This window comes from Haliaeetus albicilla, chromosome Z (assembly GCF_947461875.1).
Source record: "Haliaeetus albicilla chromosome Z, bHalAlb1.1, whole genome shotgun sequence".
Taxonomy (NCBI): Eukaryota; Metazoa; Chordata; class Aves; order Accipitriformes; family Accipitridae; genus Haliaeetus; species Haliaeetus albicilla.
In genome coordinates, this window is record NC_091516.1 from 25,728,855 (window position 1) to 25,754,258 (window position 25,404).

Genomic DNA, 25,404 nt, shown 5'->3' on the forward strand with positions numbered 1-25,404 from the left:
GTATGTTTTCCTTCACTGAAGATGGAGCAACTGTCTTGTGGCAAAAATGCTGCCAGTAATGCAACGGCTCGTACCCATACTAACTGTCCACAGTGCATATCAAAGGATTTTCCTTCAGCTATTTCTTTTGGGAGGTAAAGCAAGAAATGATTGATGTGATGTAAGGTATGTAACCATAGAACTTACTCAAGTAAGTTACAGAAGTAAAAAAATAGTATGGAAGAGTTACTTGTCTTGGGGCAATATGCAAAGTCTGACATTAGGATCAGAGCTCGTCCTGTGCCTCCACTGTACAAGCATGATGGCTGATGGGGTCCTTGCCCTTACTTACACTTTGATGCAAGTATTAGAGCAAAAAATGAGTCACATCCTATGATTCATTTTGTACACTGAGATAAAACTCATTCTAACTTGCTGATGCTATTTATCTTCACTGGTTAGATTAAATCCATTTGTTACTCAGATACCTAAAATCAGGAAACTGTTTGCATAAATAGCAGTAGCATTATGGGTGAAGGGCAAGGCATGTCAAATGTGAAAGTTGAAATGCTCTTATAAAATCCACCCTGACTGGCCAAATTTTGAACAGAATCTTTCCAGTCAGTGTTTTAAGAAACACAAAGAATTCCAAACAATACGCTTGTCTGTGGTCTTTAGCTTTATCATCATAGCCTGAAATCACACCTTTACATAATGAATTAGGAATTCTACATGCAACTTTATTTTGGTATAAACATTTGCACAAGATGCAAGGGAATGAAGACTGAACCTCCAAATATGAATCAGATGCATGTTAGTGAGTATGTTGCATGCAAATTACTTAAGAAAATATTTTTTTGAAAAGTCAATCAGAAAAATAATGACATAAGCTATACATGATCGGGCAAAGGAAGAACCAGGAGGAAGTATCCTGGATTGAAATATCAAGTCGTTAACATCTGTACAAATGTGTTTAAATAGCTATTTGAATGACTAGGAGATTGAGCTAAATACTATCATTTTCCATATGCTGTAAATTATTTTCAGTATTCTAAATTCAAAACAGTAAAAAGATGTTCTATTTTTAGCTTTCCTTTGTTAAAAAAACCCAAACATCTTTTACTCTTGTACTCATATGAGTTGGTAGTCATTGTATTTACCTGATACAGTAGAGTTGAAATTTCAGATAATTGTTGTATTTTTTATTTTGCTTGAAAAACATGCAAACAGCGTGCACAATTAACCAAGAGCTGCTTCTAGTACGATGTTATTCTCTATTTAATAGTGAAAAATGGCAGGTAACAATGCTTATACTTTAAATGCAATTACTGGGCAACAATACTGTATAGCTATTGTTTTTCAGTGACAAAATTAATCACATCTGAATGATTCTAGCTAGCCAGAGAATCATGCCAAACTAAACACAAACGTCAGAGGAACCGAGAAGAAAAATAGTTTGCACTGAACATCTTTTCATATATTGATAAACAATTTATAAGAGTATGGTATAACTGTTTCCTCAAGAATTAGTCAACAACTTTGTGCTTCCATTTTATAGGCAATTAAATCCCACCAGTGGTAATAACACAACAGTGCAAGTGTTGAAGCATTCTTCTTGCAGTTCACGATTTCTTTTAAAGCTTTTTGGTTTAAGATCCAGAGTATATAATTTATTTCATTCTCATTTTTTAACAGACTGAAAAAGACAGCTTCATCAGCCTAAGTACCATACTCAATTCTAAGAAGCAAAAAGGCAAAAGTTTTTGCGTCAGCAAGGTACTAAGGGAAGCCTTGTTGTATCATAGTGAAAAAAGATAATCTAAGCTCACTTACTTAAGAAATGCAGCAGAACAAAATTATTGCAAATTTTGCTCAACTAAAAGAAAAAAGGTCAATAAATTATGCATTTTTACTGTTTGAAGAACAAAAGGGATCAGAAAGAGAAATCCACAGTAACAGAATGAAGTGTTTGCAGAGATATTGCTGCACAACTTAAACATCACATACCAGCCTTTCCAGTTCCATATGATGATTACAGCCACACAGACCTCTAAGTAATTTAAAGTTTAGCTCAAAAAAAAAAAAATCCTAACGTGAAAGAAACTAGAATTTAGAATTTGGAGAAAAGTGCAAGTTCTGAAATATTATTACATGCATGATACAAAATGAAAAGTTTCTACCTGCCACAGTAATTCATTTATGACATGTTTAATTTGGCTGTGATGCATTATTCACTCACAATAGCCACAAATTTTACTGCAATGCATTAACAAGATCATGACTTATGTCAATGCGATTCACAGGCATTTCTTTTTTGGGGTGAATGTCTCACCGAAAGAAGTTTAGCATCTGTGCGATAGTCAGAAGTCACAGCTGGGTCAGTCCAAACAAGACTACAGTCAGTAAGAATTCATGACTGACTTCTGCAGTAAGAAAGTAAGAAATGCAGTGACAGGAAGGGCAACCTCAACCACCTGTACTACATGGACACAGATTCAAGCGGTGACACAGAAATCCAAAGACTGAGCACTAGAGAAAAATACATTATTTTCAGTTTTGTTGCACAACATAGTGATGTCAAGAAAAACAACAACAGAATTAAGCTCAGGTACTTCAGAAACCTAAGAAGGGCTTGGCTTGTGGTTAAAGTCTTTAAACTTCCATGAGGTAGAATATCATCAAGTATCTTCTTTCCCAGAATATATTAAGCAGGACAAATCCAATTTAGTTTTTAACGCTGTTGAAAATTCTTTTGATAGTAGTTCATGAAGGGATACTCTGTCATGAGAATACACCCAATTCCGTCCAGTCCAGTCATAGCGCTTGGGCCCACTAGAAAACAAAACACACTCTGTGTAAGTACAGATTATTCATGAGTTGCTGCTGGAAGCCTGTATTTATAAAGTACCCCGGAGAGTGCCCAGGAAAAGGAACAGACAGCATGGAGAAGGACTGGTGGGCAGTCTGAGGAATTGGAGCAGAAAAGGCCAGATCTGCCAGGAACCGCTGAGCCATCCAACAGATATATCTGAAAGGTGACAAGACGTATCAGTCACTCCCAGTGGACACAATCTTCTTCCCTTCTTGCTTTTGGCAGTGATTTCCTCAATTTCTTCTGTTGCCCCCTTCTTCCCTCACCTGTATAATTTTCTTGCACACAAATATTACAAGGGATATCTGTATAATACTGAATTAATGCTATTGATTAGTTCTTGCAGCAGTCACATGCAGATAGTCTAAGCACAGCACAACACAGCTTACCACTCTCACTTTCTTTTTAGATGCAACAAAAGAATTTACCAGCTGAAAGCAAGTATATTGGCATGTGGGAGATTTGTATTTAAAATGCTATTTTCCTCTGTGCTATCGTATAGTTGTTGGCTTGATTCTTCAGTCCTACAATAAGCATCAAGAAGGAAACTTGAACACCTGGACTCCACTCCAGACCTTACTATCCACTCAATTCTCCACATCTGAGAAAGGAGAGTGATTGAAAAGTACTCACTACTGTTAACGTCAGCTAGAAAGACTAAGAAAAGAAAAAGGAATTAACTGGTCGACTGGGATAAACAAACAAACCATCAGCCTTATCCCTGAACTCACAGGACAAAATGCCTTGGAACTCAGATAATCCACACACAAGGTCTGCTAGAAAACAGTCTTTCCTACATACACACATGAACAATCTGCAGGTTCTCTACAAAAATAAACACTAATCTGAACTTTGAATAACCTGAATTACTCGCAATATTGAAATGAAGAACTTTACAACCACTAATCAAACTATGAAAAGTCACAAACACAAATCAAAGCCACTTCCACTGAAATCTCACTAGCTGTATGTGAACTGGTAACTATTTGGAATGGAGATTATGTGCTCCAGTTACTTTACTATGCATTTCTCACTTCTTTGTCTTTGCAGTGCAAGCGTATGTTTATACTGTCTTGCACCTAGAGAATGACAGAATGGGATGCAGCCACTCATGAAAATCAGGCTAAGACAGGCCATTTAATCAACAAGGACAAAGAAAAGAACCGTCTAAGTTACTTGAACTGTTTTTAAATGTTACATAGTAAATATCAGTGATACAGTTAGCATATGAAACACCTCCATAGTTCTCTGAATCTCTAAAATGCTGTACAAATGTGATTTTTTTTCCATTTAGATTAATAATTTAAGCAAGGATCTTGTGAATTTCATAAAATGCCTACAAAGTTAAATATAGACTAAATATATTTCTCATGGAAAGTCTGCATACATTTTTAAACAGTAAGAGAGAAGAATTAAAATATCACATTAAGGTATTATTAAGAGATGCTGTGTAAGGTTGAAAAATCTTTTCAGTCAAAGGAGGTACATGAAATTACTGCAATTGCACTGCTGGCAGGTTGCACCCACCCCCTCACCCCCCCTTTTTAAATTCTCAACTAAGTAAAGCTTTACAAACACAAGCTTAAATTCACTTTGGTATATAGATGCAAGATAGCAAACAGAAGGTCAAAAAAATACAAGAAAATCTCTCTCTCACATCTTAAGAATTTGTCTCCCTCAGGATATGTTCTTAAAGACTCAAGATTCTACATTTACTGTACAAATTTTCCAAATATAACATTCAATGCAAGTGATCACTGGCAGTAACATTTGCATCTTTCACTTCCTAGCATATTGCACTTAAGAAGTATGTCACTCCAGATCATACAGTATTTGCTGGGGTTGCTTTTCAGAAGTTAAGGAATAAGTCAATATGTAGCATCATATTTCAGGAAATACCACTGTTTACCATAATACCAGTTAAGGAAGCACAAAACTTGATGTTTGTAGGTGAATCATTTTTCATCACAGGTGATGAAAAATACCATCAGAGAATTTTCAAGTTTATCTCTTTCATTGTGTATTTTTATTCACTACTGGAGCAATCAAAAAAAAAAAAAAGTTTAGCAATTTTTCACAAATTCCATATTCTGTAGCATGTATGTCTTGGCTCAAGTAGACTTGGCCCCACACATATAGGAATTCTCTGAATTTTGGTTTTCATAAGTAGTTGAAACCTTTGTGTCAGTGACACAAAAATCTTACAGTCATCTTAAACAGAATCAAGGTTCAGAAATTATGCTTGTTGCAAAATATACAGAATGAATAAATTCTGACACACAGCCTGCATCAGTCTAAACAAAAAGGTTTGTTAGCTTGCTAGTCCTGTGCCTTAGCAAGACATGTACCTGTTAAGTAAATTATTTAATTAATAAAAGGATTCTGGGATAGGAGTTAGTAGAAAAAAATTACTGACCTAGTACACTGTGCACCAGCCAGTACATAAGTACATTAAAGCAAAATTAGAATTTTCTTCAGGTAAATTTTATGTCTATTGTTTCTCTAAAAATCTTAAATTTCATTGTGCTTTCCACCCTCCTCCATCCCCCTGAAACAAACCCTACTACAGAATTCTACTACTGCAAAACCATTCCCGGTTTTGCAATCAATACATTCTTTCTGAACAACATTCAAGATGTACGCCTGCATAGTTACTGGTAGTACTCATACTTTCCAGCTAGCTGGTTCCTTCACCAGTAACACTGACCAACTCTCTCACTTCTTTCCCTGGGACAGCGGCACAGAATACAAATTTTTGGGGGACACAGTTACAACATTTTCCCACATATCTGGCTGCCCTCCCTGCTGAAACCAATCAGAAAACCTCAAACGGACTGAAACACAGCATTAGAGAAGGCAGAGGGAACAGCTAGCTGAGGCTTCCATAAAGCACAGATGCTTGAGAAAAACAACCAGTGGGAGAGCACATAAACATATAAAGCAGGAAATCCCACAAGTTTAAAGGGGAAGGAGCCACCCTGTTTAAATACAAAGAGATGTTTAGATCATAACATCATCGTCACTTCTTTTCCAACAGAAGCTTTGTTGTTTTTTTTTTTTTCTAATCATGGCTGTTTATTTTTTCTATGAGTAGGCTATATTCTGTAGACAGTCGTTTTGGATCAGAACAGGGTATGAAAGTTCTGTATCACACATTTCCTGGATTAGGTATGTCAGTATATTGCACTGTATCTCAAACCTCTATAACAAATTATTATAGAACATTTAGATTATATCATGGTCTCAGAATATACTGAGTTAAACGGTTACTTGAAAAGGATATTACATAGCCCATGCCTTGCTATAAAAAAGGGGAAGTACCTTTCCACCCAATCTGCAGACACTACATAATTAACTTACACATAACTTACCTAGTGGGTGAGGACAGCCAAATCTGCCGGTTTGGTGTTTGCTTATTGATTACATATGTTCCCATGTCTCCACCTAATTTAACTGTTAGAACTCCACTCTTAAAACAGAAAGAAAATAAAGAGAGAAATTAAAAATATGTATCCTGTTACTTGACAAGAATTACATCATCTGCTGTAGATAAATAGAAACTTACATATCTGTATCACATTCCAGCTATTTCCCAAACAGTAATAAATTGGAAGAATGATCATTAGGTATCAAAAACTTGTGTTAATACCTAGGACAACCTGCATATCTTTGAGTCTGATCTAGACTTTAAACCTTCTCAGAGGTCAGAGTTTGATTCAGTGTGTTTGCACCATTCACAATGGCACTACTTAAATAATCCTCTTGAGCTTTGACCTGTCATCTTGAAAGGACTGCTAGTTCATTTTGCAATGCTTAAAATATCATCCAACAACAACTTTTTCTATTCATGAACAATACAGGATCGGTGTGGTTCAAAGTCAAGAAGCTTTATGTGTTATTGCTAGATTCCTGAGCCATGCAATTTTACCTAACTTTTCTTAAGTAACTGTAACAGTTTTCCTGTGAATAAACACAATTCTTTCTCCAATAATTCTGATGAAGTGCTTAGATCCTGAATTGTTCCTCAAAAATATTCCACTTCTAAACTGCATGAGGTCTGGTTTGTTTTAGTTATGTGCCAGCTTTAGACCATTATCCTAGTAAGGATTTATTTTCTCTTTCTTACTCACATTTCTTACTGACAACACAATTCATATTTCTCTGACATTTTCACAAGCGCATTTGAAAAGCATATGTAGCTCTGACAAAAATATTTCTGTCCTAACTTTAAGAATAAAAGAACAACACTACTTGGACTAGAGTTAAACTACAGATGACCTGAATTACGCTAATTGAAAAGGGTATCTCTACAGAATACAGTTTGAAGATTCAGCTAATAGGTTATTCATATTTAATCTACAGTTTCTCAAATAATTCATCCCCTATAGCACGATAAAGCTTCTTTAGGGGAATCATACTTTTCATGCTTTAGTAAGAAGGTACTACTAGAGCTACTATCATTGCTAGGGCTATTTTTTATGTATAAACGCTTAGTGTGGGGAAAAACCACTTTCATTTATGAGTACCTACAGCCTGGAAACTTACTCTGTGGCACAGGCAGTAGCTTGGAGCTTCATTCCCCTACAAAGTAACTCAGATATGGTTTCTGACATATCTCAAGGATCACCAGCCATGAAATAACACTCTCAAGGTCTGATTTTTTTACCTTATTTTCCATGCTGTTTCTATGCTTGATAAGGGATTTATAGCTGTGATCAATAAAACAAAAATAAAAGGCTCCCCTGGTTAATATTGCCATCAGGTAGTCCTACCAGTTGTTTTAATTGGATATTGGTTTAGTGCAAAGAAGGACAAGAACAAGCTACTTCTCTTGTTGTCAGAATTCAAACTTTTCTGTATCTCAGCAGTTTTAGATGTGTAGAGATACAGCAGAGTAAGAGCAGGTTGGCGAATTAGGCCTGAATAGGGCTATAAAGGTTTCACTATTGTTCTACGTGCTTTTTAGTGCAATATTAAGTATTCAGCATGATGTTCTGATGTTATGCTGTATGCTATAGAAACACTCTAAGTAAGTAGGTTTCCAAAGCGTTAACAAAAAATGTATACTGTTGTGTGTCAGCTGTTGGTGAGTGTTGTTGCTCTGTCATTGCAAATTAAATAAAGGTTAACTTCTAATGCTGTGTTTAAAACATTTTCCAAGAAATTCTGCAATACTTTTGAAATACTAGAAAATACAACTTGAGTTTTTAAGATCTTAAATTGCAAGATTTTTTTTACCATATTTTAAGTTTTGTACTACTAGATGAATTTTTGTTAGCTCCTGGTAACAAGGATATTCTTCGAAAGATTTTTTTCCCTGGATACGAAGATATAAATTGCATGAAGAAATCAAGCTTTTAACAATTCACAAGCATAACGGACCTTTATCATGTTCGCCACCTTGTGGCTTGCTATAGCACTAGCCTTGTTTGTTTGGAATTAACTGGTAAACTTGGGACTATTTAACCTTTCGGTCTTAACAGAAACGACAACATATTGTTATGTCATCATACAGTCACTGCAACAAAGGAGTACTGGTAAAAATTAGATGGATGTAAAAAGAATTACTTCTGAGCCTCACAGTGAGTCAATGTCAAACACAATCCACAGTGGCTGGAGATAAAATTCTGTTAAGATGACTCATCACCTTCATATAATGAAGTGCTTAAGAATATTAAAGAGGTAAATTATAATCTTTTTACTAATTCTTGTCCTAAGCTCTTTAAATCAGGCTAATAGGTGCTGATATGTTAAGACATACTGAATAATAACGGTTAAACATTTCTTTGCTTTTCACCAGAAAAACAATTAGGTATAACTTTAACTACATACTTAAAGCAACAATTAGTATTTGCTAAGGGCAACAACAGAATCCTACTAACAATAGGTTATTTTCTATCCTAGCTATAAGAAATAAAGAATGAACATTATGATGACAAAGTTAGAGGACCAAGTCTGAAAACTACAGGGTTGGCTGGGTTTTTGCACAGTGCAACCCAAACCATCTACTTCAATGTCCCTGAGCATAAAACTTTAACTGACAGGGCTAGTAGAAAGCAGCCTCCTTGTGGGAAGACATGAAGAGGGAGCAGCAATTATGTGACCTCAAAAAATGCAGTAGTGAAAGACCTGTGCTGCAGACAGCAGTGTAGGGAGAAACTGCACTCTCCTCCAAGTCACATAGAGAGCTGTAACATACAAACCACTTCATGAATTGTATAAAAAACTAATAAATTCCCTATACAAATAGAATGGACATTTTTAATCTGAGTCTGTCACTCCTGTACAAGAATTTGAGTGGCTGACCTATTAAAGGATCCAATTATTGGGCTAGCAGCCACCCAATGTCTCCTGTGTCAATAGCCTTCTCCCCATGTAGGCTCTGGTCTCACTTTTACAACCACCTATCCAAACATTGCATCACCTTGTTGCTTCTCTCCATCCACCACAGGCTCTCATCAGTAAAGCCAGGACAAACGTACTCTACCTGGTTAAGACAAATGCTGCTTCTCAGTATTCAGAGCAATCAAAGAAACTGCTCTACCAATTACACATGATGTACATGTACTATGCCACATAGGCCTGTCCTACTATTCATCGGGAAGGAAGTGACTGCTGATGTCAGAGGTCTATGCATGTTTAGAAAAACTTATAGACCACTGTGAAATTAGAAACCCGTTTCTGTCTCCTCTTGTGCTGATATATTATTCTATATTATGTCTTTCTCTATACACTAAACATTTTAAACCCTCAAATCATACAACAGCATGTGTAACTTTTTAACAGAACAGTTGCTCCAGTCAGTATAAACAGGCTTATTTTAACAATAAAGCTGCAAAAACTCATTGTATTTTAAGTGTTTGCACTAAGGTGACTAATTTAAAATTCTCCTTCAAAGAAAAAAAAAAAATCTACAATAATTACCGTGGTAATAGAATGTTTAAAACATACCCCTAAAGAGACATCATAATCTTCTGGGGTAAAGGGCTTATCTGTCAGGTCCTCAAAGAAATCTGCTAAAGAGTCCAGTGTTTCTTCAGCCAGTTTTTCGTAAGTGGTCTCATCTAAAGAGCTACAAATGACATACAAGCCCATAATTAGGAGGAAAAATATGGAAGACAGTATTTTCCCTATAATAAAAACATACCTAGACCATGACCTTGAAGGAAACAGTGAACGTGAAATGATCATACAGAACAAGTAGTAATTTTTCTTAAGGTAATGTAGGTAACAATCCACCTTATAAATGGAGCTGGAATTTTGAAATTTTGGTAGTACTGATCTCTTAACTGAGGAATATGTACTTCTTTCCTTAGATGTACTGACCCCTGTGTACTAAGACAACAGAGTGAAATTTCCAAAAGAGACATTTTCATAAAAGGACTTTGTGCAAGAATTACTTAGTTTTGAACTGTACAAACAGAGACAAGCATCTCCTGTTTAGAAGCTTATGTCATCTGACTCTAAGAAACACGCTGTAACTATAAGCAGTTTAGAAACATCAATATCACATGCCATTTCTACGTACACCATTTGACTCCTCAACTGGAATCACCAATGCAGCCCAGTAATTAGACATTATTTAAAGTGTGCTTATCAACTAATACATGCAATTACCACCTTCTTCAGAGAGTCTCAAAGCACCCTTGTAGCCATTGTGTAAGGCTTACAGCGCTTGTGAGACTGCTTCTGTTATCCTCTTCAAATAAGTAGAAAAAGTTACTGGGAACAAAGTCTAGATCAGTTTAATTAACCCAATGTAATTAATCACCGAAGTTTTTCCATCCATACCAGTGTCTATTTTTAACTCAGTATGTAGGTGGGTATCTCCAGCCACAGACAATTCAGTGAAATCATTTCAGTTTTTGCTAATGGATATGGCAATACAACAGTTACTATGAACTATGGTGACTCAGTATCTTTCAGCGGATTATATAGAATATAATTTTTTTTTAAAGGTTCTTGCTAGCCAGTTACCGAAATAGACTCTATGCCACTTATGTGAAGGGCACCACAGAAACACCTAAGGGTGTGGAGAATGAAAACCTTAGGATTAGGCAGGATTCATGTACTGGTTCAGGGTGCAGTTCAGGTACTTAACGGTAAGAGACACTTTAGACATCTGCACAATCCTCCACTGGGCTTCCAAGTGCTGCATCAGAAGGGGAGAAGTCTCCGACAGGTACCATATCACATCCTCTGAGCGCAAGCAGAAATTTCATGTACCCTGACATGTGGAATGGTGCTAGACACCTGTGTTTAGGTACATGAATTACTTCCTAAGTGATTTCCCAATTCACCCAAAATGCTTTTTGCTAAAACTGTACTTTTCTTTTACATCATCATATCAATATTACATTGGTTTGACAGTCTTTCCATGACTAGAAATTATTTTAAAATGCAGAGATGGTATTTTGATATGAATATCTCAATATAAAATTTACCTTGTGTCATTCAGAGTTCCTGCATTTCTTAAATTCATGAACTGAACAGTCTTGCTCTTCACCTCTGAAGCACATGGTAATTGCTGTCCAAAGTCACCGTAAGTAAAGTGGAATTAAAAGTTAAAACACAAAAAATTATAAATCACGTGTTTGTCACATAAATTAAATAGATCCTTGAAGACCTTTCCACCCCACCCCCCCCGAAGTGAAATATTCATATTTTGTATCACAGAGCTAATATAGAAAGAATTGTGCAGCTTTAGTCCTTGGATGATTGGCAACATAGAATATTGTTGTCTTCTGGTACAAATCAATGACAAAAAAAGAATTTTATTCATACAATAGTGAACTAGGAAAGAGAAGAACTGTTTTCTCTTCTATTGCTCTGCTACAGAATTACTGAGCAACTTCAGACAATTGGCTTAGGCCAAGATTTTCACAAGTATCCACTACTCAAATGCTTCACTATCAACAGCTCATGTCCCTCTCTTAGAAGTCATGAATATGTTCAACTGAAATAAAGAGAAGCCCTGAATCCTCCTTAATTACAAAAGAGCTAACATCACACTTAACATTACAGAAGATCTCTTCTGTAAAACAAGCTGTTTCTTTTCTAATTTCAGTTTAAAAAAAGCTTTAAAAAACAAATCAAAATTACAGAAAACCTCTATCGACATACTGGCAATAGAAGACAAGGGAGCAAAATGGACAACCCCTTTGAGGGGAAGCAATACATCAACACGTGTAAAAATAAAGTCGATCCCCTCGTCTAACACACTAGCGGAAGCACTTATGCTCTCCACCAGGAAGATAGCAGGCTTGCCATTTTCTTCTTAACCTGGCCTATGAAGGTGTGTATTTCTGGATGAATGGTGAGACAGCATTCTTGATTGCTTTTTTTGTACTTGCACAAGGTTTTGAAAACTAAGAGAGTGAGCTGAAAAGCAAGTGACCTTTAAAAAGGAACTGTGACAGCCAAGCACGCACAAGCAAAACACAAAACCATCTCTCTCCCCATGCGGTTTGACATCTATCCTCAGGCATTACAGATGAACCTGTCTGTTAGTCCAAAGCCGTGACACGGACAGAGCACAGCAAACCCCTGGCACCATCGCGATGACACGGGCTGACACAATACACACACCGACGCCTGCCTGCTTTTGACTGCGCCCTTTAGCACTTCCTTCACACGCACTTAGGATCAGAAGCTGCAAGACCACAAATGCGTTCGGGTTCCGGCCAGACCGAGAGGCCGTACCTGCCTTAGCACTCACTTCATGACTCGAGGCCGCCAGCACGGTGCTGGCGTACATACAGCTGGTACCGCCCCAACACGTTCCAGACCCAGCGCTCGCCAAGGGTGGCGGGCACGCCTCTTCTGCCACCGGAAAAGGCCAGCGGGCGAACAAGCCCGTCGCCCTAGAGCTCGGCAAAGGCTGCGGCGCCCCCCCGCGCGGCAGCCCTCGCCGCTGCCGTGCCGACAGCGCAGCGCGGCTCTAACCTGCGAGGGCGGGCAACCACCCAGGCCGCCGGCCCGGCACTTTCGCCCCCGCTTCCCCCACAGGCGGAAGGCCGAGGCGCGCTCGGGCCGGGAGGGCCGGAGGAGGGAGCGCCGCTGCCGGGCCGCCGCTCAGCCCTCGCCCCGCCCGCCCCGGAGCCGATCGCGCGGGGGCGGCGCAGGAGGGGAGGGGAGGGGAGGGGAGCGGAGCGGCCTTCCCCCAGCCAGGGAGGGAGGGAGGAGGTGGCCCGCGGGAAGGCCCGGCGGGGGTCCTGGCTGTCCTCGCGGCCGCGGGCCCGGCTGAGGAAGCGCCGCCAGCCGCCCTGCCCTGCCCTCCCCTCCCCGCCCCGCCCCGCCGGGGTCCGCCCGCAGCGGGAGCCCGGCCCGGGGCCGCCCCGCCCGCCTCCGGGCAGCGGCAGCGCTGCCGGCTCGCCTCCTCCCTCCCTCCCTCTCGGCGGCGCAGGCCGCGCCTCGCCGCCCGCCCCGTGCTCACCGTCTGGCAGCGGCCGGCGGCGGCCGTCCCCGCCAGCGGGGCGCCCCCGGGGCCGCCGCTCCGCCGCCGCGCTGCCGCCGCCGCCCGCCGCGCTGCGCGCACGGCGCCGGCCGCCCCCGGCCTCCACATGTCGCCGCCGCTCGCTTACGGAAGCGGCCGGGGCGGAGCCAGCCCGCCGCCGCCGAAGGAGAGGCGGCGCGGCCGCTGCTGCCCTCCGCCGGCGTCGCGGGGAGCAGCGCTGGGCCGCCTCGGGGCTGGCCGCGGCCAGCCGCCGGGGCGAGGGAGCGGAGCGGCGCGGCCGCCGGCGAGGCCTGGCCCAGCCGCCCGGGGCGCCCGTCAAGGCGGGGGCAGAGCGCCGGTCCCGGCGGGAGGCGGAGCGCGGAGCGGCCCCTCTCACCGCTCCGCTCCGCTCCGCTCCGGGGCGCCCGAGCGGCCAGAGCTCTTTCCCCTTCCCGGCCGGAGGTGGGCAGCACAGGCGGGTCGGGTCCCTCCCGGGCCCTGGCGGGTCCGGGGACTGGCGAGGTGCTTCTGAGGGGCAGCGCCGGCGCGACCGGTCTGTGGGGCTCCGGGGCACCCAAGCACATGAGCCAGGAGAAGGGCGCCGGGACGATCGCGCCTGAAGGAGAAAAGCAGAATCGTCTCTTCGCCGCCCCGCGTCTGACTTCCCGTCTGACTTCAGCCGCAGTACAGCCAGACCAAATTAAATCCAAATATTTTGCTGCTGAGACAGCCAAGCCGTATTGGAGTCGAGTACGGTCTTTCTGCAGGACGTGCCTTTTCCAGGAGGTGGTACTTTCCCCACCAGTGCGGTAGAGGGGGAGGATGTCCTTCGCCTCGCCCGTGTACTGTTCAACGTAAACGTCGTGCAGCAGCGAGACTTGGAAAAAAGAGGTGCTGGGTCCTGGTGTAGTGCTCGGCCTTTTTGGCATACTTACGAGAACTTGGGGATCTCGACTCTGGCTGGGATCATAAAGACAAGTAGCTGCGACGGTCACTTGGTAACATGACTGCTCCTGCTGTGCACCTTCACCTCAGCTACTATTCTTTCAGACCAGGGAATAACTGCTCGTGGGTCAATCTCTGCAGGTACCTGTTCAGGCAAAGCAATGTTGCCGGGTAGATTTACAAGGAGGTGGAGCCTGGAAAGGACAGAAATTAAAAGCAACACTACCCACCCCCCTTCACCGCTAAAAAAACCCAAAACCCAAACCCCAGGCAGGGCAAAGGAAAGTTGCTATTTATTTCTACCTTGCAAGGATTAGAGATTCTAACATACAAGCAGTTCCTACACACCACGGGTGCTGACAGCACTCCAATTGCAGCAGCCTGAGTTACAAAGCAAAATACTTTGAAACTGTGTTGTGATCGCAGCCATTTCCTAAGCTGCGTGGTAAGAATCCACGTCCTGTAGCTGTGCTGTTCTACAGTTCCTGTCCTCTTCTCTGACAAATTTTTCAAGTACAGTATCTACTGCTTTTCCAGACCTAAGCAGTAATAGAGAGGGATTCCCCCTTTCTTGACAATTTAGGACAAGAACTGTAGGACACACTAGCAGTACAGAGAGGGAGCAATGGGACAAGGACCAGAGCTAGTATCATGGGTTCAAACGTTACAACAGGCCAGTTAGACAATGGATTCACAGCCCAAACCCAGAGTAGCTGCAACTCACTTTAAAAAACTGTTTAGATTGCATTTCCTGTTAACGGCAGTTAATTAATTCCAGGTAACTGCACTGATGTGAGCAGCTAATATGGACCACTTCAGATTATGGTCACCAGTGTGTTCAGGAGCTATTTTGGCTGTGTGAATACCTGAGTCCATGTAAAGGTACATTATAAAATATAGCATCCACTCAGGGGCCCATCTGAGGACAGTATTTTCTGTGACCGCAAGTGTTCTGATCTATTACCTCCTGTAGGTAAAATGTTACCCTGAGCCAGTAAAGGGAAATAAAGCACATCATTTATCACACCTGACATATGTTTGATAGAACTTCTGATGGTGAGCTTCAAAAAGCAGTGAAGAAAGAGAAGGGAATTAATGTGACTGGCCAAGTTCCTACTGAGTTATTTAAATGCTGGTGATATCGTGTTATTAATGATATGTGAAGATGTCAAGAGTCTCAGCTAGACATCTTTTATTGTTACTTAAACTGAAAAAAAAGAATAGGCTTACCAGGGAGATGAAAGATAAGAAATAAACCTGATGAAAAAGTTTCTTAAAAAAAATTTTTCTGTGGGAACATAGACAAATTTCATTTCAGATCCTTCCATAGGACATGACTGAAAAGTGCAACAGTTACCAGTAAAATCATAAGTATGTAACACATACAAGTATCAAGAAGCTTACCACTGGTTACTGTGTGATGCATTTTTACATTTCTACAACGCTCACTCAAGTTAGCAGCTGGCATCTTGCAATGCTTTATGGAATAAGTTGTGTTTTGAACAAGATTTGTGTTATTTTTTGCTTTAAGCTGAAATTATTTTCTACCATATGAGGGGCAAAAGCCCAGACAATTCAAGTTGGTTGCGCAAATTTCAAATAGACTTTGACATCTGTTGTAGCTAAGAGTTCTCTGTACCAAACCATATTATCTAGCTTAGTCAGCCTCTTGTCTCTTTCAAGCACAGTCTGCGTGTTTCTTTGTTACCAGTATCTTCCCTCAGACCTTGTAGGGGTCTGTGTTCCTGTTGCATTTTGTGAGGGAAGTTTTTATTGTACATCCAGCAGATACAAGATACTCTAGTTCCTTGAAGACCAACCCATATTCTTATCACTTATGGAAGAAAGTAGTTATGTTTTTACAGCTATAATGGTCTACATACTGAGATAAGGCCTGTAGGGAGAAAAAACTTTTATCAGACTGCAGAATACATTAGTAAAGCAAACAATTCCTTTTTCATACCTTGGTGGGAAGTGGGGAAAGCAGCTGGAAGAATGGAGGAATGCCTGTTCTTTTATGTAGCATTTGATTTAGTGAAAGATGGCTCTTGTTTACGTACCTTGCCATTCCTATAAAAAGGGAGTCAGAAGGTATTTTCTAGTATTCTCCAGGTAGTTCCACAGTGATTTTTTCTCTAATAATCCAAGGTCATATGCAACTCTCAATAGGAAATGCTCATTTATTGTTTCTAGGTTAATGACAAATTGATTAATTAGTGTCGATTAAACATTTTCCCTGGTATTAGCAATCTCACTTACCAAATCTTTTAAAACATTGTCAACAATGTTCCAGTAAATGAACTTTACAGGATGCTACTACCAGCGACGATCATTCACACAACTTTAAAAGGGCCTGAGTTTGGGGTTAGCAACTTTAACAATGATTATTTAATGTTTTTCATCTTGATCCTTGTCTCTCAGGTTAATGTTGTTCATACCAAAGCACTTTGGTATCAATGTCTTTTTAGGCTAGTGTAAAATAACTGCAAAGCAGTTCCAGATGCAAAATCGCTGCAGGGTCAGGCCCCATGCCTTCAGTCTGGAAAGAGCTGGTATCTTTTGTGTTGCAAGCAAATGCATGCACCACTGGAAATGAGTCAGTAAATGGCTTCTATGAAGAACAGGTGGAGTGCACTACTGATTACTCTTTTATCACTGTCTAGTGTTAAGAGTTTGGGAAAACAGGATTGAGTTATAAGAAATTAAATTGCCCGAAGTATAAGCCAAGTCAACAAGAAAACAGATCTTGGGCTAGGTGTCAGTATTTTCAAACCACTGAATTCTAGTACAAGGACATGAAGGTTTTTTGGTGGTTTTTGGGTTTGTTTTTTTTTTTTTTTAAACTGAGGACAACTATTACATGCTACCCCCAAAGTCAAAACTCACCCTCTGAACGTCATATGATTAAGTCATACGGTCAGATATACAAATCTGGAGTTATTCCCTGCCTTTCTCTAAGCAGGCATCAACCTGTGCTTTTTCATTCTGGGCAGCTTGCAGGTCCAGAGTATTCAGGTATCACTGCACACAGATAGCCCATGTCTGTGACCTAATTCTTCAAATTTTGCTCCCTGTGGTGAGTTCCATCTGTTTAGAGCTGAAGAAACAGACCAACACATTACTTTAATACCCCAGAGTGTTGATTATGCCTTCTGTATATATTTTATTTTTACTTGATGAGCACTGCCTCATCAGCTTTATAGATACGTTTAAAGTCTTCAAATTTTCATCAGAGTGCTACCAGTGCAAAATACCAATACAAGATGAAGAGAAACGAAATACGTAGGCATGAAACATACACATCCTTACAAGCTCCTGTACTCTTTGATGTTTGAAGCTTTATACCATTTCATGTGTTAGATAAAGAAATGGGTTCCAAGTTGTTGATCATTAACATTGCTTAGCTGTAATCCCTCTTCCCTCTCAGTGGAACTATTTAGTCATACACCAAAAAAACCCAAAACAGATTTGTAAGTGCATGTGCTTTGGAGAAGGTTTTCCCAATAGGTTCCACAGTCTACGCAGGACTTCCTTTTGCAAGTGTTAAATGACTGTTTTCATTTATAAATGACTGTGTTAAAGGGATTGTACACAAAGGATGGCTCAGTCTCTGAATCATTTAGTACCTACATTCTGGTTTTGGACAGAATTGTTGCAGTTAAGTTGAGTGTCCTCTAGGGTCTAAGGACAAATGATTCAGACACTACAGTCTGCTAGGTAATTGGGAAAAAAGTGACATGTATATGCTTTATGAAGGTTAATCTGGTGCTTAAACTAAGAAATTTCATGTTTTTCCCCAAATAACACTAACCAGAAATACCTACTTTGCATAGAGACACATTCTAAATATGCTATACACTGTGCATGAAGAAGCAGACACTTCACATTGATGTACAAAATGTTTTTGCTCACAGGGCATCCAGACTGGTTTCTTGCGTTCCTAAGAGGAATGCTGCAGAAGAAGTATCTTGCTGAGATTAAGCAATCTAATTTTAAAGCCTAGAAAAGAGGTAATCATGAGACACAGGCTCTAAGTTAAGCCAGAGACTCTACTTACTTAAAGAAAAAAAAAAATCTTTCCATTTCTCTATTCTGTGCATAATTAAGGAATAATACCCTCCTCCTTATCAGGGTTATAGGATTACATCAAAGTGAAAAAAAACCAAAACCACACCAAAACCTTAAATGAAAAATTCTTCAGAGGTACAAAGCAGAATTCTAGGAAATAAAGTGCCAAATTCTCGTTTTGCCAATCCAGCAGGTTTGCTACGCTTACTCCTAGAAGAAATGTTATTACCAACAACTTTCATAAACTTCCGAAGTGACACCTGTGTAGTTTTTAAATACACCACTGCATCCAAGTATGAAATCTTGGACTGATGGTCACTGGCATTTGGGATTATCTCTCTGCTGCTAGGGAAATTAAGGAAACCATAACAGTTTCTATAGGTATCTTAAAATTATTGACCACACTGAAAAATCTAAAATGCTTTTTATGAAGCAATGCCTGTTGACTATGTTCCTTTGCCTCTTCTGCTCTAATTTCAAGATTCCCCTCTTCACTATAGAGCTGGTAGAAGATAAAGACAGATGCCATGTTATATAGTGGTTGTCATATCTCTTGAGATGCCTCTCAAGACCATCTCATGAAGGTAGAGAAATACGAGAACTTTAAGTCTTGTACAGATCAAGAGCAGACTGACAGCTGTGATAGTCTTGAGAACAAAATATTTTATTCATCAATAAAACTATAGTTTATAGTAGTATTTACTAAATAAATTATATAATTTCTCTTTTACAAGAAATAAACTAAAATCAAAAATATCTCAAAGACAATATATGTACACAACATAAGGCCTTCTTATAAATAACATTTTTTTTCCTTTTCACCAACAGTGAAAATATCTTGAGAGGCTCATTTTCATATAGTATGTGCAGAGGTTTATCCTTACCCTTGTATGACATGAATTCCAACTTCCACTGATGTGGACCTAAGTGATTAGAATGGAACGGTCAAAACAAATTAAATTAATTTTATTCACCACTGTGCTTATTTTTAAATAGGTAAAGCAGATAATAGATTTTGCTTGTGCATAGTTACAGAATGCATGCAAATAAAACCACTAGAGAGCTGATAAGAAAATATCACTTTCAAGTCCAAAAAAGGTGATTGGCAATATAGTAGAAAGCAGCCTGAATACACAGTTCTTCACAGTTCAGCAAGCAACAGCGGATGATAGCAGAGTGTGGAATGCTTCATGTCATTTTTGCCAAGTCCATCAATCCTTTCTATGGTTCAAAGATCCTGACGCTTCTTAGAATAAGTTGAGTTGATTATTACTCTTTGTCTTGTTAGGCTCAGCAAATTCTTCCCTTTTAAATCAGGAGTGCAGAAAGTACTCTTCATTAACCACAGTCACTTCTCTTAGTTTTACTCTTCATGTATTCTTTGTTACTGGAAATACAGAAATGACAAGTGAAGTCAAGAGTTGTGTTTATTTGTTTTCTTACACAATTATAAACAGGTAACATCTTTCTTCCCCTAAACAGGCTGCAGCACAGTTTAGCAGTGATTCTTTTCTTACCTTGCCCCCTAATCAAAAGCACTGGATCTCTTTTCTTGTACAACAGCTAACCCCTATGGTTTTGCAGACATTGCAGTACACTTACATTACATGAAATAGAACCACTTGCTGCTGCAAAATGCTGAACATTCTGGACATCAGAGAAGACAGTCCAAACTGAGAGCACTCAGCAGTTTACAACAACTTTAATTACCTTGAAGAATTGACTGGGGCCTTTGTTACTTAAAAGTGCTAGGGGAAAAACAGCAGTCTGTATGTCACCTATAAAAGTCCTGTTTGCTTCTGCATGACACCCTTCCCCAGTTGAAAAATCATACCTATCCAAAAACTTGCAGGCACAACTAATGTTCTAGTCAATGTCATAGCAATCATTCCATTTCACAAAAAATATAATTGAATAATGTTAATGAATCAGTGTTTTCCACAGTATCTTCTACAGAAGCAGTGGTTACGTAATACAAATAGTCGATCACTTCTTAGCATCTCTATGGAGTCAGAGATGAATTGAAGAGAAACTGTTCTTTGCTGAACACCTTATTACTACGACTCAAACTAAGGATAAACTGACAGCTGAACAAAATACTGCAGTAAATTGAATGCATGTCAGCTAATGTATCAAACATGGAGCACGACACAAGACCAAAACAAAGACATCTGTAGTGACCTTACTCTAAAACCTTATAAAAAAATATAATGAAGGCATAAGTTCCCATTTATTAAACAGATTTTTAAGGTCACCTTTAAATTGTACTTTTTGATACAAGCATTAACCCACCTTTAAATAGTTCAACAACAATCTAACCTTGACTATGAACAACAACAAAAAGTCTCCAAAGTAATTTTTAAAGCCTGTCTTAGAAAAAGGTAACCAATAGATTTAAATCAATATTTTAGTTATGACTTCTGGCACTAGACCTTGAACACTGAAGAATGATATTTCAATATCATTCTGTGGCAACTTTTAAAACTGTTTCTGTATTGTGCATCAGTGTTAGGGTGTTCCTAATCACTGATGCTAATGCTAATTAACACAGTGCTAATTTCTCAGAGGCTGTTCTTTCTCTCTAGATAGCTGTGGTCTGGCAATCAAAGTCTATCTACTGCCATATTAGCACCTGAATGTGCTAAGGGAGTAAAGTAGTATGTACTTATGGGATGCAGAACAATTTAATATGCAAAGTGAAATTGCTGGACAAGTAAGTAAAATTAAAGAAAGTGGTATTTTAAAAAGAATATGACATAAGGCTAACAAGGATTTAAAAAAAAAATTAAGAATCAGTTTGGCAAAAAAAGTTGAAAAATGCTTGTACCAATAAACAAAATAATGTCTTATGAAGCCAAGATAAATTAGTCAAAATTTTCACTAGCACCATCTACTTTCTGGCTGAAAGCTCAGATCTGAATGACTGCAGGTCCGTTTTTGACAAGATATAATGGTCACTCAACACAGCTTCAGACCCTCTGGCCTTATCACTACTTTTCACTCCCTAAGGAGACTAGCAGTATTGCTGATGCTAGCTTTATGCTATTCCACTAATTATGTAATGCAATTACAACTAGCTTATTCTTGCTCCCTTTCCTCTGATCCTTCCAAAGCATTTCAGAGGGATCAGTGTGAGAGACTGGATGAAGTTAATGCCTCAAACACCCGTTGTGATGGACAGAGACTGGGGCCTGGCTTTTGCGGTTGAGGGAAGGAATGGAATTTGCTTGCAAGGCGCTACAACGAGATAAGTTCTGCATAGCAACACCACATGTGACACGGGACGCCGGAGGCGTGTCGGAGGATGCGCAGTCCCGTGTCCTGATGAACTGGGTGGAACAACTCACCGTATGTGGTCAGGGCTCACCCACAGTTTATTTGGGGAAGGGGCTCATGACCACCCCCCATGATGGTGCCTGTGCGGAAAATTGAGAGTTACATAAGTCCTTAGGGGCCCTGGGCAGAAAACCAAGAGTGGCATGACTGACATGAGAAAAGGTGGGAATTGGGCTATAAAAGACACCAACATGAGGATTCCCATGTGTGCCTATCACCGGCGGATTACAATGACTGTCAGCATCATCGACCGTTAACTTTATTGCAGGATCCAAGGGTGGTAATCTCTCTCTCTCTCCCCTTTTCTTGTTTTCCTCTCTTTTTCTTCTCTTTCTCCTCCTTATCTTTGTAGACGTTTCAATAGAAACCACACTGCCTACTATTACACCTTCCAGATTTAGGTTGCTTCTGCCATAAATAAAACATTTAACTGATCATTTGGTGTTGCTTCACCTTAATTTAGCCTGAGGGTATTCTGAACTCACTACAACCCCTCCCTGGTCTGTCCAGCATGGGTTGTGACAATCAGCAATGGAAAAAAAATGAGCAAAATTTGCTAACAGAGTTGGAGAAAACAGACCTGACAGAAACTTGTAGCAACTGCTAACTGCGTGAGTCAGTCACAGAAATGCTGTTCATGGTACTGATGCCATTTTAAGGAGGTAGGATTTTCAGATGTTCATCTCTGCATAAGGTACAGTCTAGTTTTGTGCATATTATTATAGAAAAAACACCATCTATTTCAAGGTGCAGGACATGATCCTCTAAGCAACTCTGTAACCACTGCATAACTTTTGGGGTTACTTTGATTGCAGATATAAGAAAGATTATTTTTTGATAGAGACTGAGTTTGGCCATAGCAATTGGGTCTGAAATTATACATAATGGACAAATGAGACTATAGGATGCATTCCTGTAATCACTGTCTGAGATGTCTCACACTGGGTACACAATGGATTTACAAAGTTTGAGCCTACTTGAGGCCTCTTGTGTTGGAGCATTTTTGCGCTCCAGTTCTCTTTTCATGGATTTGTTTTTGAGATGATGATTTCCTTATATGGTGCATTAAAAGCCCCGGGCATGAGAACATGTAGTTTAGTGACAATATGTGCTGGCATTTTAGCACTTGGTTTGCTCAGGTAATGTATTACTTGTAATCTGAAATGGTACCTTTTTAATCTAATCAAGCACGTAATTCCCGTATCTGATTTTCATGCAAGGCTGACTGGAATGTTGCTGTTAGGTTGCTTCCTACATAACGTTGCTTCTGCAAGAACACCTCTGCCAGACTACATTCAAGTGCTTGGTGGTTGTTTCACCTCACACCAGGTTTCAGTTTTATGAGAAACACAGGCCTCTTTTTCCGCTGCTTTTTAAGATCATGCATGGATGGATACAGGGATAAGACAGATAACAGAGGAAAAGAGCTGTTACCTCACTGCATAAAACAAGTAGGTTTGCCCCCTTCAGCCCTAATTAAATAGGATTCTACATTGAGGAAAGAGTGCTTGATTGGTTCCAGTATGCGCACGTAACATTTTAGGGATTATTCTGCTCTCAAGGGAAAGAAAGGATGTCTGTGAGTGAGAAGGCCTGAATTCCCTTCTCATAGTCCCAGAATTAATGTTCCATCTACCATGTTTTTCCATCAGTATCTTCAGAGTAAATGGTGAGGCAGAGAAACTGAGGCCTCCAGAAAGAGAGCAACATATCAAAATTTGAGGTAAGTAGCACCACATGACTGTACACTTTTTAGCTTGTTTTTATATCTATCCTGCCTGGGAACTGCTTTAGTTTCAGCCGCACTTGTTATTAGTTCACAACACCACCCTGAAGAAAACTACAACATGATTAGAATTGAATCAAACGTTATGAAAGACCAAGAAGCAAAATATTTCTGAATGAAAAATAAACACTTCATCAAGGAGTTATGGTGGAAGTACAATCCAAAGTTGTATCTGACTGGGATGCTTCACTCAACCAGAGCCAGGTGGGAATCTTCTTCTCTAAAAGAAGATTTTATACTAGGAGAGACAGCTTAGGGTGCTAAAAATTAAAGTAGCTGAAGGGGTGAAAATATTTGTAAGAGAAAATAACTGCAAAGATGAGGAGTTAGACAGTAACCTGGCAGTCTGAAGGGTTTCAATACAAACTAGGAAATGCTCGAAGAGACAGGCTTTAATACAGAACTATGGGAGTGAGAACAGAAGAAAAGAGGAAGAGCACCGAAGAGTAAGAAGAGCCAGACAGTTTTCACAGTTTCTAAACAGGCATTTTATAGACCAATATTTGTAAATCTGCTTATCTATACATTTACAGCAGCTTTGAAACACAAATTTAATCTCCAGCGATGTTTTAAGACTTCAAAATCCTACAATCAAATTGGCATTTGGACATAAGCCACAGCATAAGTAATTCTAAATGTAATAATATTATCTATGCAATTCATCTGACACAAATCATAGCTACACTAACCAGACTCTACATATGCTGGGCTTGCTCATTACTAAAGTTATTCCATTCTTTTATTTTACTGAAGCCCTTATCAATCCTTTGCAAGCATATCTTCAATGGTAGTGACTTCTAAATTACATACAAATTTTGTGAGCCCTTCCTTCAACAGGAGGCAATGCGGTATTTCCATGTAACAATTTCTGTACTACCTAAGAATCTTCCATTACAGTTAAATATACAGAAGTAGTCTTCAAGCAAAATAGGTCATTAATGAAATCCTATAGGTGGGGCATATATTTATTTATTTAAATCCTATATTTACCAGCAGATGACTTAAGTTGTACAGCATCACAATGGAGCAAACTTCAAAGTTTGTCACTGTGCTGTTTACATGCAGGTTCTTGTTCTACTGTAAGTGTAAAGGAATCACAGAATCACAGAATGGTTTGGGTTGGAAGGGACCTTATAGATCATCTAGTTCCAACGCTTCTGCCATGGGCAGGGACACCTTCCACTCAACCAGGTTGCTCAAGGCCCCATCCAACCTGGCCTAGAACACTTCCAGGGATGGGGCATCCACAACCTCTCTGGGCAACCTGTTCCAGTGCCTCACCACCCTCACAGTAAAGAATTTCTTCCTAATATCTAATATAAAACTACCCTCTTTCAGTTTAAAGCCATTACCCCTTGTCCTATCGCTACAGTCCCTGTTAAAGGGTTCCTCCCCATTTTTCCCTTAGGCCCCCTTTAGGTATTTTAGGCCCCCCTTCTCTTCTCCAGGCTGAACAGCCCCAACTCTCTTAGCCTGTCTTCATGGGAAAGGTGCTCCAGCCCTCTGATCATCTTTGTGGCCTTCCTCTGGACTCGCTCCAACAGATCCATGTTCTTCTTATGTTGGGAGCCCCAGAGCCGGACACAGTACCCCAGGTGGGGTCTCACGAGAGAAGAGTAGAGGGGGAGGATCACCTCCCTTGACCTGCTGGTCACGCTTCTTTTGATGCAGCCCAGGATACAGTTGGCTTTCTGGGTTGCAAGTGCACATTGCCAGGTCATCCTGAGCTTCTTGTCAACCAACACCCCTAAGTCCTTCTCCTCATGGCTGCTCTCGATCCATTCTCTGTCCAGCCTGTATTTGTGCTTGGGATTGCCCCGACCCATCTGCAGGACCTTGCACTTGGCCTTGTTGAACTTCATGAGGTTCACATGGGCCCACCTCTCAAGCCTGTCAGGGTCCCTCTGGATGGCATCCCTTCCCTCCAGCATGTTGACTGCACCACAGAGCTTGGTGTCGTTGGCAAACTTGCTGAGGGTGCAC

The 25,404-nt window shown here is 40.3% G+C and overlaps 2 protein-coding genes across 9 annotated transcripts in view; both read right to left on the minus strand.

Annotated features, from left to right (window-relative positions):
- Positions 1–635: 635 nt before the first annotated feature.
- FXN (frataxin) lies at positions 636–13,440 on the minus strand. Of its 2 annotated transcripts, none has more exons than XM_069776561.1 (5): positions 13,287–13,438; positions 11,296–11,378; positions 9,803–9,923; positions 6,223–6,320; positions 636–2,811 (listed from the first exon to the last, which is right to left on the minus strand). In XM_069776561.1, the coding sequence occupies exons 1-5, from the start codon at positions 13,413–13,415 to the stop codon at positions 2,658–2,660; spliced, it is 585 nt and encodes a 194-aa protein (XP_069632662.1). In that variant the 5' UTR covers positions 13,416–13,438; the 3' UTR covers positions 636–2,657. The 2 variants fall into 2 exon arrangements, with proteins under 2 accessions (XP_069632662.1, XP_069632663.1); XM_069776562.1 differs by lacking the exon at positions 636–2,811 and adding an exon at positions 3,026–3,166 and having other exon boundaries at positions 13,287–13,440.
- A 5,502-nt stretch (positions 13,441–18,942) lies between these two features.
- PIP5K1B (phosphatidylinositol-4-phosphate 5-kinase type 1 beta) overlaps positions 18,943–25,404 on the minus strand; it is a 124,068-nt gene continuing 117,606 nt past the window's right edge. For all 7 annotated transcript variants that reach the window (XM_069776560.1, XM_069776558.1, XM_069776553.1 and 4 more), the window contains one exon: positions 18,943–19,686. In XM_069776560.1, coding sequence (XP_069632661.1) covers positions 19,684–19,686 — 3 coding nt within the window. In that variant the 3' untranslated portion in view covers positions 18,943–19,683. The remainder of the gene's footprint in view (positions 19,687–25,404) is intronic.